The sequence below is a fragment of the Pholcus phalangioides genome, unplaced genomic scaffold (genome assembly GCF_987345545.1).
Source record: "Pholcus phalangioides strain wild (caught in Gottingen) unplaced genomic scaffold, Ppha-v1.0 ptg000172l_1, whole genome shotgun sequence".
NCBI lineage: Eukaryota > Metazoa > Arthropoda > Arachnida > Araneae > Pholcidae > Pholcus > Pholcus phalangioides.
In genome coordinates, this window is record NW_028301637.1 from 4,960,305 (window position 1) to 4,973,559 (window position 13,255).

The 13,255-nt window shown below is 40.3% G+C and overlaps 1 protein-coding gene across 2 annotated transcripts in view; it reads left to right on the top strand.

Moving 5' to 3' along the window:
• Positions 1-13,255, top strand: part of LOC149063603 (solute carrier family 2, facilitated glucose transporter member 1-like) — a 67,163-nt gene that overhangs the window by 41,912 nt on the left and 11,996 nt on the right. For both annotated transcript variants that reach the window (XM_089255790.1, XM_089255791.1), the window contains exon 2: positions 6,897-6,995. In XM_089255790.1, coding sequence (XP_089111916.1) covers positions 6,897-6,995 — 99 coding nt within the window. The remainder of the gene's footprint in view (positions 1-6,896; positions 6,996-13,255) is intronic.

Below are 13,255 nucleotides of genomic sequence, written 5' to 3' on the forward strand. Positions count from 1 at the left end.
GCGCTGATGATCGAACATGAAATTCCTCCATGTCAACATGGCAGATATAATTTTTTTTTAGCATGATTTTTTTTTTTAACAAAAATTTTAAATTTTTGATCGTCTTGTGGACTGGCACGCCCCTCCGTACATCCTCAATTGAGTCTACCTCAAAGCCGCCCTCAGGGGTGTTCAGTGGTTCTCGGCGATGTTTTCTGAACTATGGGCGGTTTTATGAACTATACGAGGGGGGGGGGGCAGCATCAAAGGTCGAGTCGATTGATGTAATCTATATATGTATACATGAATTGACATCATCGTGTCCTCCCAGCAATAATAGCCGTACCCCCGAGACTTCTAAGTATCCCCGCCTATGTTCTGAACAAACATTGTCTGTTAGCTATTTATTAATTTCAGTAAATTTGGTGAGTATTGTGAGTATTTCAGAGTATCGTGGCAAGGCTTCCTCGACCAATAATAGAGCATCGGTGAAATTCATCCCCGACTTTGAGACGTTTCCTGCAGTTGCATGTTCCACGATTGCCGGCACAATCATTATTGAGTAATGTGTATAGCGTGGGTCATATATAAATGTTCGCGTAACCCCTTAGAGGTGATTGGAGTATATATGATACTGCCAAAAGTCTGAAGTTGGCCACTTCGCAAAGTAGCCAGCCCAGCTGACCCAGCCAATGTTCGAAATTCGGGCTTTCGCCCCTGTATATTGATCTCCACTCAAAATATATCGGGGCCGTTACGTCACGCAGCAGCTCCGAGACCACGCCCACTGAGTCAAGGCGGCAAGCGCGACTTCAAAGGGACGAGACAGCCCTTACTATATGGAAAGCAACGGTTGATCGAACCTTGAGATCTTTTTTTTATACATCTGACTACATTCATTGATATCGTGATAACGGGGAACCGCAGCAATCAAGCAAACCATTGTGTCAGTGCCGTATTTCAAATTTTTCTACCAAGTTTTTCATTTTCAGAAACATTTAAAATATAGTATTTTAGAAACATTTGCGGAAGCAATAGAAAGACTTTTTAGGAGGGATTTATAAAACGTCTATTTGACCAAGAGCCCCTAATCAAACAGGGGGGGGGGGGCATAAATCGCATTCATCAATTCTGGAATAATCAATTTCATTAAATCCCATTGACAGTGCAATTTATTTCAGAAAAATCCATCAAAAATGGAAAGCTTTTTTCCTTGTTTGTATTTATATCAATAGAAAAAAGACGACACGAAATCTCGATTCTCAGGCTTCACGGAGAAGAAAACACTCTTTGTTGTAATGAAATTTATCTATTTGTGTTCAAATAGATAATTTTTTATCAAATGATGTGGCAGCGGAAACCTTAACTATATCCATATATTTTTTTTGTCATAAATATAATCAAATCGCAAATATGAAATTTTTCTGTTGCCCGAACTGAACCCGAGCGTAACTGCCAAGGAATTTTGTGAACAATTGTGAATTTTTATCACACTTCTGTAATTATCAATTTTATTACTAATTTTCATGGATTTTCTGGAATCATTTCATTACTAGGGAATTTTCATTAATTCTGGAATCATTTCATTAATTCTGGAATCATTTCATTAATTCTGGAATCATTTCATTAATTCTGGAATCATTTCATTAATTCTGGAATCATTTCATTAATTCTGGAATCATTTCATTAATTGGGAATTTTCATTAATTCTGGAATCATTTCATTAATTGGGAATTTTCATTAATTCTGGAATCATTTCATTAATTCTGGAATCATTTCATTAATTCTGGAATCATTTCATTAATTCTGGAATCATTTCATTAATTGGGAATTTTCATTAATTCTGGAATCATTTCATATTAATTGGGAATTTTCATTAATTCTGGAATCATTTCATTAATTGGGAATTTTCATTAATTCTGGAATCATTAATTTCATTAATTGGGAATTTTCATCAATTCTGGAATCATTAATTTCATTAATTGGGAATTTTCATCAATTCTGGAATCATTTCATTAATTGGGAATTTTCATCAATTCTGGAATCATTTCATTAATTGGGAATTTTCATCAATTCTGGAATCATTTCATTAATTGGGAATTTTCATCAATTCTGGAATCATTTCATTAATTGGGAATTTTCATCAATTCTGGAATCATTTCATTAATTGGGAATTTTCATCAATTCTGGAATCATTTCATTAATTGGGAATTTTCATCAATTCTGGAATCATTAATTTCATTAATTGGGAATTTTCATCAATTCTGGAATCATTTCATTAATTCTGGAATCATTTCATTAATTCTGGAATCACTAATTTCATTAATTGGGAATTTTCATCAATTCTGAAATCATTAATTTCATTAATAATTAATGAAATTGATTGAAATAATTATGAATTTTTATTTCTGGAATTTTCTTCCATCGATTCTGAGTTTACATACTTGCTGGAATTATTATTTTTTACTAGGTTTTAATTTCCAGGATTTCTAGATTCCCTTTTTCCTAAAATATCCATAATATCGTGGCATCCAAACATTTTTTTTTTTTTTTTGGGGCTCTGAAATCATTGAATCATCAATTTTCTCAGCGAGCCCCACGTTGGGTAAGGGCGGCCCTTTCTTGGATAAATCAATACCTGGAGAAAAAAACACGAAAATTATCTTCAATTTGCTTGTTTCGAAATCGAGCCAATTCTATAATTGAACTTTGAATACTACTGCCATCTAGTAGCTCACTATTGCATATTTAGTTTCGCATTTATATTTTCAACTCTAACGGCATCGTAATAATTGATAATTTTTTTGGGAGATTTGGAATTCGAAATTAAAAAGTAAACAGGGTTTGGATTTTTGAAAAATTTAATTGTAATTGTTGGAAACTTATCGCTCCATAGAAACAATCGGTATTTTGCCACAGAAGCTGAAATTAATACAACTACTACGTTCCGCCTACCTTGGTGGCCCTCTGAGAAGCCGTTGAAAAAGGCTTTGACCTCGAGCCCGGCATTTAAATTCTAAGTTCCGTGAAACTACACATCCCCCTAAAAATTAGAATAATGAAAATTCGGAGCCCTGACACCGTGAGGGACAGTCGCATTGTGATCTCACTCCGTATACAGCCGGAGATTTCAGATTTTTTTCTACCTACTCACCAGTAAGTATCCTAATGGCGAAAACAGTCGCATCCAAGGAAAAAAGCTCCCAAGACTCGAGCAGTATCCTTTCTGGTGATGGTGCTTCATCGATGATGAACAACACAACGGTCGAAACATCAAACGACATTCTCAACCTTCAACGGCTTCTACAATGGTCGCTGGACAACGAAGCTCTGAACCGGTCCGGAACTCCGTAGAGTTAGCCACTTCACCCTCAATGTCCAGATCCGAAATGTTCGCGCTCTTCCAGAAATTTTTTCCGGAAACTCACTTCACAGATCCTGATTTAGAATCTCCTGCTCAGAAGGAAAATCCTGAAATCAGCTATCTAAATAACTCTGTGGCCGTGGAGCCAGAAATTTCGACTTGTCCCGAGCTTTGTAATCCCCACTCTTGTAGCAACAATGTGAAAACCCAAAACAGTGAGCAGGGGTTCGCCTAAAATCCCCACCTAGGGGCCTAGCTCCTGGAAGTTCGGGGGTCATGCAAACATGTGACTGAGTGACCAAAAGAGATACAGGCGTAATAACATTGGTGGTGGGGGGGGGGGATGTCAAGCGTGGGGTTGTACAGGGAGGCTAAATCGAGGAATAGGTAATCAAGCTAATCAGACTGGAATATGAGAAGGGCAGCGAGAATTCGTGTGTCCCACAGGCGTCTGAACCATAAATGCGCCTCTGATTATTCAATTCATTTATTGATCATGATAAGAAAGATGGCGCCATTTTCGTCACCATACAATAGTCTATTTGTGACATCTGTATCAACTCTATTTCTAGAGCAACGATTCTTTCCTTTTGATTAATTAGTCTGATTATAGTCTAAAAGTAGATGGATATTCAGACGAGCGTAAACATGGCCGCTTGACATTTGTTTCTTTGGCAAAAACATAGATTTATAATTTTTTTTTACAACATCCCATGTCGAAAAATTTAAGATGTGTCTGATGAGAGATAATGGCTCGGCAGACGTCATATATATACATACACAAACGTAGAGTTCATTACCGCTTTGGTCCAAAATACAGTGTCGTAGGCGTTTTTGGATTCCAGCGTATCCGGAAATAGCCGAGCAGGTTTCGGAAAGAGAAACGCTCTCGACGTCCTAAAAATAAAACGCTCTTCAACGTCATTCGACCTTTGTCACCACACCTTGCGAATCTGAAATTAGGTGTTGTTGTCATTAAGAGGGGGGAAAGACAATGGGGCCTAACAGCCGGCATTTGACGCTTTTTTAACCCTTTAACCAGCAAAGCAGAAATCACTAAACCACATCAAAAGAAGAGCACCCTTACGGCAAGCTTGATATACGAATGTATGAAATCGGGATGATTACAGTTCTTGAAAGCAATTAGTATAAGGTGTTCAATTGGAATGTTGATAAGTTCTCGCGAGCGCGAAATCGGAAGCGAGCATCGAGCGGGTGCTTTAGGGAGCACCGTGATGCTCGCGAGCAGTGGGTTGAAGATGCCTGATCTATTGTCACCATCTGCAGGTGAATGTCGCAAGAAGCCATAGCGTTTATGCAAATTCAGTTAAATTTTTATTTTTTCGTTAAAAGCTAGCGCCCTCTAGGGGGGGCAAAGATTACGGTGGCCCGTTCTAGACACGGGCAAATCAATTTCGGGAAGAAGCGGATACCCGTGTCTGGTACGGGCAAATGTATACACCTTGTACTTATTATCGAAAATCAATATTACCAAACCATTGCCATGAGACCCCCCCCCCCCCATCACCGCCGTGCCAGGTGGGCCCTTCAAGATAGCAGGAATAGCATCAAATCGATGTGGATTGATTTCATCTTCGTAGTTGACTACTAGCGATTTTCTGCATCCATGCTCTCAACACACCAAACTGCAAACTTGGAGCTAAACTCGTGGGCAAAGCCTTTCAGTAGTGACAAATCAAAACGCCTTCGATTCCATGCAACTTTTCCAACGTTAATACCACGTTATTTAGGTTCTCAGTGGCCGCAAAGATTGGCACGAATTCTGTGAGGTCCTGCGGAAGTCATTAATCCTTTGAGCTTTCAGGGGGTGCACAGCCTCCGGCCCGCGAGCTAAATGCTGCCCACCAAGAGGTTTCATCCGGCCTACGAAAGTTTTTCCGGCATGGCCCAGGTTTTTGACCACCTGCTTATATCGCTTCATTGAGACGGCGGCGGGCCATGTTCTGGTTAGGAGGCGGCCCGCGAAAAATTTTCTGCTAGGAAATACAAATACAGTGCCACAACAGGCAAAATGCCCAACGAGGTGGCTGAGAAAAAGATGCCCATAACAAATATGGATGCCATTCTCAGTAGTGGACATCCTCAATAGAAGATGTGTTTATGCGATTTTCCCTCGTCCAGAGATAATTGAGACCGAGGCCAGAATAGTGCCAAATAATTTTCAAATAGTGCCCTTTGAGAAAAATTCAAGTTCTTCAAAAATACTACAGGAACTCTAGCCTCAGTCTCACAGCACCCAAGTGGCTGGAAAGTATCAATACATACCAAGATAAATACCTAGGCTGACTATATTTCCTTCATTAAAAAAATGATAAATCAGGGTCTACATACAAGGCAACGATAAAAGCATTGTCGAAGGCGAGTGAAGTTGCCAATTATAGTCAAAACATTTGCCAAAGTCAGAAAAAAATTTCCCATTATAGAAAATGTAAAACGCAAGTTGCCAATTTTCAAAATTGAATTGCCAGATGCAATTAAAGATGCTAACTATTGCCGAGAATATTGTAAAAAGTAAATGAAGTTGCCAATTACAGCCAAAAAAATTGTCAGAAGTTTTCAAAGTTGCCAAACTATCGCTAGAAACGCTTTTGGAAAATCGTCAATGGCGACAGCGTCCACCAATGGATGGCGCTGTCCGCTTAAAAGGAAAAGAGTGCATGGCGCGATGGAGGAACTTGGCTTACGTTTTGTTACATATTCTATATAGAAACCTTGCTTTTTTGCCGCTCAAACTAGACTATAGTGGATACTCTTTGAAAGTAAAAAAATTTGTAAAAAAAATGACTATTTGAAAAATTCAAAAACTATTCAAGCAAAATTTTGAAATCCAAGGACATTCATGTTAATGTCCCCCCCCCCCCCCCATAGAATCCATTTAAATGTACTGCTTCAATTCAATGGTGTTTTATTTTCTGCCTTTGGTGTTTCTTTTTTTAGCAACTTTGCTTATTTTAAGTGACAATTGGCGATTTTCCCGTATTTTTATCGAAGAAATATGGTCAGCCCACATATATGTACAACTGATCATTTTCGTCACACCACGGCCATTTTTTTTTTTCAAGCACTTGAGAATCATTATTTTTTTTCAAGGACTTTTGAAGACTTGAAAATGAACTTTTTGTTTTTCAAGGACTGTACGAACCCTGTTAACGGTCACGCGGTCCGCTTGTATCGATACGTTTTTGTAGGTTCTGTAACGTTAAATGCGTAATGAATTTTTAATTGTTACAGAACCTTGAGCGGCAAAACGTGTCGAGTTCCTCTTTTCCTATTGCGGACACGCAGTACAAAGGCTAACTCCGCTCACTGACGGGGTGGAACATGTTCACGGAAAATGCCTGATATCTCGGCTCATCATTGCCGAAATAAGAGGGCGAAATATCTCGTCACTATTGCTAAGAGGGTTGAGAAGACCATCTTATTGGCGAAATGTTGGCACCTGCATTAAGCCAAAAACTAGTCTGAATCTCGAATACAATGAAAGTAAATGCCTGTTTCGTACTGTATGTAATAATTAATTTTTTCCGCCTAGGGACTAACTCCGAGGTTAGCGTTCGCAATAGCATCAGCTGCGCTGGGTTCGTCGTTTCAGCACGGATACAATACGGGAGTCGTCAACGCACCTGCCGAGGTAAGCACTGTTTTGGAACAATATTTTCAGTTGTCTGGTACAGTACCGTTTCTATCCTATCTGGAGAAGACGGCCTCTACCCCGTATAGCCGTATACAAGGGGCCGAAGGCTTATTTCCGGGTGGGGGGGGGGGCTGCTAAGCAGATCAAGAGAAAATTACTAGAACAGCAGAAGGACGGTAAAATTTGCAAACTCTGAAAACGGTAAAACCATAAATTCCCCCTCTGCCTAGAGAGCGACGCACTAAGACAGTGACTTACCAAACGAGTGACCTAGAGCAGTGGTTCTCAACCTTTTGGCAGAAAGCGGCCCAGTTGAGTTCTTTTCTTGTGAGTGGAAGGCCCGGTCATATAAAGCAAAATAAAACAATCACTAATGACCGGCATTTGAGAAACACTGACCTACAGTTTGCATGCATGTTAGTGACGAAGTCAGTCACCGACCAGAAGAGTGACACACAGAATTTGTAAGGACGTGTGACCAAAACAGTGAGAGACGGAGTTAGCAACCAGGTCAGTGAATGACCAAAAGTCACCAAGAGAGTGAGGCAACAGGTCAGTGTTGAGGTGAGATCGGTAGGAACCAGATGAGGAATGAGGAACCAGATCGGTAAGTGCCAAAAAAAGTGATCTAGAGCCCGTACAAGCATGTGAGTGACCTAAACAGTGACACGGGGAGCAAAGTACCAAGTCAGTGACTTCTTCCGGCCGACTCAGAAGTGGCATGGACCGGGGTTAGTGACCGGGGCAGTGATCTGGAGTGTGTGTGTGCAACCATGTGAGTGACCAAAAAAAGTGATCCAGAGTGCGAGGGACCAGGTTGGTGTGCATGGTCTGGAGCCGGGCCCCTAGGTTACTTTACCGCACACCAACTCCGGTCACATATCACCATATGGCAATTTCCAACCAGTGGAGTTGGGTGGGAAATGAAGATATCGGAACAGTCCTAGAGGCCAAGGTTTGTAGAATAGCCTAGAGGGAGGGGCATCTGATGTCCTCCCACTCCTTTCTATCTCCTGCCGCTGTCGTAATATCCATAATTTTTCACTTCACACTAAAAAGGCTTTTGCCATCTCAGCAGTATCTTTTAAAAAACGTCGAATTCCGTAAACAGGAAAGCATTGATGATAAAGTAAAAATAATCAAACGTATTGAAGATGGAGCCAATCAGGGCCGCAGCATACCTTCTCGGGGCTGCCATTTTCTTGGGGGCCCTGCAACAAGGAAAGAAATAATGAAAAAAAATGAGAAATTTTTTGTGAGAACCCCCGTTCCAATTTGGCTCAGTGCCAGGTACCAGCCTATTTACGGCCCTAGAGTCAGCATTACGCAAGGACGGGCGTAGCCAGAAATTTCGTTCGGGGGGGGGGGGGGAAAGAACCAAAATTATAGAATAGATTTTGCCATCTTTTTCCGGTCATTTTCTCACATTTCGGGGGGGGGCAGACCCCCAAGTCCCCCCCCCCCTCGCTACGCCCTTGCGCAAGGAATTTTCTTTATTGAGATCTAAGTTTCCAACATTTGGAAAAATCGCAACGTGATCATCCAGCATCTTCTAGAGACAGGCCTTGGCAGTCTGCTTGTGACGTCAGTAAGTAGTCCATTTTCCCTCAGAATATTCAGGGGAAAAAAAAATTCCCTGCTCGTGCCATCATTGTGAGGAAAAGAAATGATCGGGCTCAGAATTGGCGATTTGTATGCCCCACATCCAATCACTATGCGGTATTTGTGAGCCAATCATGGAGATTCTACGCCAAAAATAAGAAGAAACGGAATAAGATGCTGTGTTTCAAAATGTGGCAAACTTGCTAGGTAGTCCGAATGACGTTCATGGCAAACACTGCAGAGGCCTTCTATCTCTAGGAGGTGCTGGATCATCGAAAATAGAAAATGTATTCAAAATCAAAAATGTATTCAAAATCAAAAATAATAAATTTTTCATATAGAATGTAAAAATAAAAGTAATGCTACTTCAAAAATTTTCCTTTGTAATATTTCATTAATTGTCTATCTTAAGTGTTTAATAATTTATTAGTAAACTAGCTGATACCCGGCGACGTTGCCCGCCCCGTAAAAAATGTATAGCTTATTAATTACTTCTTAATCAAAAAAATTTCTGCATCAAGTAAGAAAAAATTACTTTTATTTTTAAATATTTTAATTAAAATCTTCAGGCAATCGCTTGTGGATACACAATACTTTTTCTTTTTCCATCTGGTGTGTAGATGTACAAATTTTTGCTATTACCAACACGCGAACAGGCGACGAAAAGGTGTCCGTGTGAAAAACAGGGCTCAAGTAAGTTGATACCTGCCACTGGCCTAACGACTGGCCTTGCGCTTTGTTGATTGTCATGGCAAAAGCTAAACGAATCGGGAACTGTAATCGCTTGAAAGTGAATGACATTTCTCCAGTGATAATTGGGGTACGTGGAATGAAGACGTCTTCTTTTGGCACATCCAGTTAGAATCGTTGCTTCGATGATGTAATTGTGCAATTTCTTCACGCAGAGTCTGTTGCTATTGCAGAGCATTGGTGTTTCCAAATTTCTCAAAATCATTATAGGTGCTCCGACTTTGAGGGTCAAGTTGTGTGGTGGCACACCCGGAATATCCAAAGAGTTCAGACATTCTGCAGGATACAGAACTGTCTGCGCTGTGTCTGTGACAGTGTCAACCGATTTGTAAGATGTGGAGTCTCCCGAAATAATTTTTAGGATTTTTCCGTTGATCTTGTTCACACTGCCATTTTTCGGTGCCAGAATCGCACTCTCACAAAGCCACTCATCGTTTCGGTGATTTTGTTGAATGTTTGGGAAAACGTGGTCTGCAAGTTCTTGAACTGAGTTTATATATATAATAACTGGCAAAATCCAGTTGGGAACGTTATCAGTCTAGTGCTTGGGTCTACGGGAATTCTTCCATTGCCAAGTTTGATCAACTGATGTGAAAATGATAGCAGTGCTGAGTCATTTTGCAGTTGAGCTCGCATGTTGGTGGATAATGATAATTTTTTAGCTTCATGCCAGAGTGTTGATGTCCTAACAAACTCGAGGCGACCACCGATAGACAGCACACCACCTTCACTTCCAACCCATCTCACTAATGGCAGTAAATTGCAATGTAGCGATATGGCCAGAGTTGGTGTTTGGTGAAGTAGAGTGCTGATGATTTGAGGCAAGCATTGAGTTCATCAGCTGGCGTTGAACATTTTTATTCCCAGTTTTATCGCCGTAGTTGTTGTTCTCTGTTGTTAGTGACGCCATATGTCCAGCTTCTGCAGCGAATATTATTCAAACTCCTTTTAAGCACTTTTTAAATTGAAACTATACCTCAACGATGGGTGGTTGATGAGATAAAGGCCACATTAGCACTTACAGGACACCCTGTATACATGCAAGCAAAAATATCTGGCGCTTCCAGGGTTTTTTTTTAATTACTGGGAGTATTGGAAAAGAGCCAAACCATTATAAAGGAATAAACTGTAATGATGGCAGTGTTAAAGATGTGACAAACCATTGTAAAGGCATATATTCACGTCTGAAACGCATTGTTGGGAACCACGGTAACCAAAGTAAACGTTCCGAAAGTGATTGTTGAGGCCCCCAAAACCATTGTTGCCCGACAGTTTTTCGCCCATTTCGGGCATTTGCCCAGCTCTGACGAACTTTTAAAGTAGCCTACGGCTCAATCCCGGACCTGTTTGGTATATATGCAAAATCTGGCGACGATCGGTCTAAAACTGTAGATTTGTATAAAGAGCATACATACATACATACATACATACATACTTTCACATTTATATATAAGACTAGCTGATACCCGGCGGCGTTGCCCGCCCCGTAAAAAATTTATATATGTATAGCTTACTTATTACTTCTTAAGCAAAAAAATTTCTGCATCAAGTAAGAGAAAATTACTTTTATATTTAAATATTTTAATTAAAATCTTCAGGCAATCGCTTGTAGATACACAATATTTTTTCTTTTTCCATCTGGTGTGTAGATGTACAAATTTTTGCTATTACCAACACGCGAACAGGCGACGAAAAGGTGTGAAAAACAGGGCTCAAGTAGGTTGATACCTGCCACTGCTAACGACTGGCCTTGCGCTTTGTTGATTGTCATGGGAAAAGCTAAACGAATCGGGAACTGTAATGGCTTGAAAGTGAATGGCATTTCTTCGGTGATGATTGGGATACGTGGAATGAAGACTTCTTTATACAATACAATACTGAAGACAATAGCTGATACCCGGCGACGTTGCCCGCCCCGTAAAAAAATTATATATGTATACCTTAATAATTATTTAACGACTGGCAGCTGGAGTTGAACATTTTTATTCTCAGTTTTGTCACCGTAGTTGTTGACGTCCCATGTCCAGCGAATATTATTCAAACGCGTTTTAAGCATTTTCTAAATTGAAACTATACCTATACTATGGGCGGTTGATGAGATAAAGGCCGCATTAGCACTTACAGGATACTCTGTATATAGGCTAGCAGAAATACCCGGCTCTCTTCCCGGGTTTTCTTGAATTACTGGGAGGATTGGAAAAGCGACAAACCGTTATAAAGGAATAAACTGTTATAATAACAGAATTAAAGGTGTGACAAACCATTGTAAAGACATATATTCACGTCTGAAACGCATTGTTGGGAACCACGGTAACCAAAGTAAACGTTCCGAAAGTGATTGTTGAGGCCCCCAAAACCATTGTTGCCCGACAGTTTTTCGCCCATTTCGGGCATTTGCCCAGCTCTGACGAACTTTTAAAGTAGCCTACGGCTCAATCCCGGTCCTGTTTGGTATATATGCAAAATCTGGCGACGATCGGTCTAAAACTGTAGATTTGTATAAAGAGCATACATACATACATACATACATACATACTTTCACATTTATATATAAAGATTGTGTGTTATATCGCAGTGAATGTTTCCGACAAAATCCACCATCAAATGCTAAGAAATATCAGTGTTTCAACAAAATTGGGATATAGTGAACCTTGGATTATAGTGAACTTTTTATTGGGTCCGCAGATGGTTCACTATAACGCGGTTTGACAGTGTATGTTGTGGGGAGGGCAAATTAGTGGCAGCAAAGTACGGTGAATACACGACCCGTATTTCACGGGCGAAACAATTATTTTCTCAATTGTATTTCTGGCTCTCAGAAGCTATCTATTCTGAGGATTAGGGGGGGGCACCCACCCTCCTCTGATTCATCATAGGAGGCCATCTATCGGTAGCAAATGTAATTATTTCGACTAAATTTTTCGTTCTTAAAGAAATTCCCACGACTTTCTGTGAAAGCATACAAGACATCAGCAGAAACACAATGAATTTTGCACAAATAGTCACTTTTTTGGCTTCATTTTTCCAGGTTTTTCCTTTGCAGTATGTTATATCCGAATCATTTTCTAGGTTTAGAGTGTTTTGGTATGTTATTATATACACAGTGTATGTAATAACAGGTAAAAATACACTGAAGCGAATGGGACAAAAAATAGGGGATTGCAAAATCGTATGTAATATCCAGGGTATGTTATAAGTGTACTCTACTGTAAGTGTGTTTGAGAGTGAAAAGACATATTTTTCGTTGCAAAAAGTCCAGCCCTGATACACGACTGCACTGCAGCAAAACAAACAGAACTTCTCCAGGACGATCTTAATCATCAATCAACTGGTCTCTCGAGAAATCTCGCACCAGACGTGACACTTCGTAGTGTTTCACCAACACTGGAATCATCTTCCGGGGGGGGGGGGGGGGAGGAGGAACGTGAACTGGTTTCTTGCTTACTTATTTATAAACACACACACAATGTCTTCCGCATGCAAATGAGTTGTTTGTTGCTCTCCTTTATCCTGATCCCGTTGACAGATAAAATAAGGGAAACAAAAAAAAAACCCGGAGAATCGATGACCTCAATACACGGACTCGAACCAACGACCTACTGACATTTTTCTTTGCTTTTCATCTCCGCGGCTTTTCTTATTGGCACGGATCCAGGTTTTTTTTGTTATATATTCCCTTTAAGAAACTGTATTTACTTCATCGGGAGGAGAAAGTATAATGTATTCATAGGGGAAAGTGATAAGCGCCACACACAATGCGTCCCGTTGGGGAGGGGGTGTTTTTTTCTTATGTGACCCGACTGGTCATTGATCCGGCAGTAAAGAACTGTTGATTTAGGTCAGACGTCTTAAACTTGTTGCTCGGGAGCACCGTAGTGCTCCCCCGAAGCAGAGGCGCATCTATA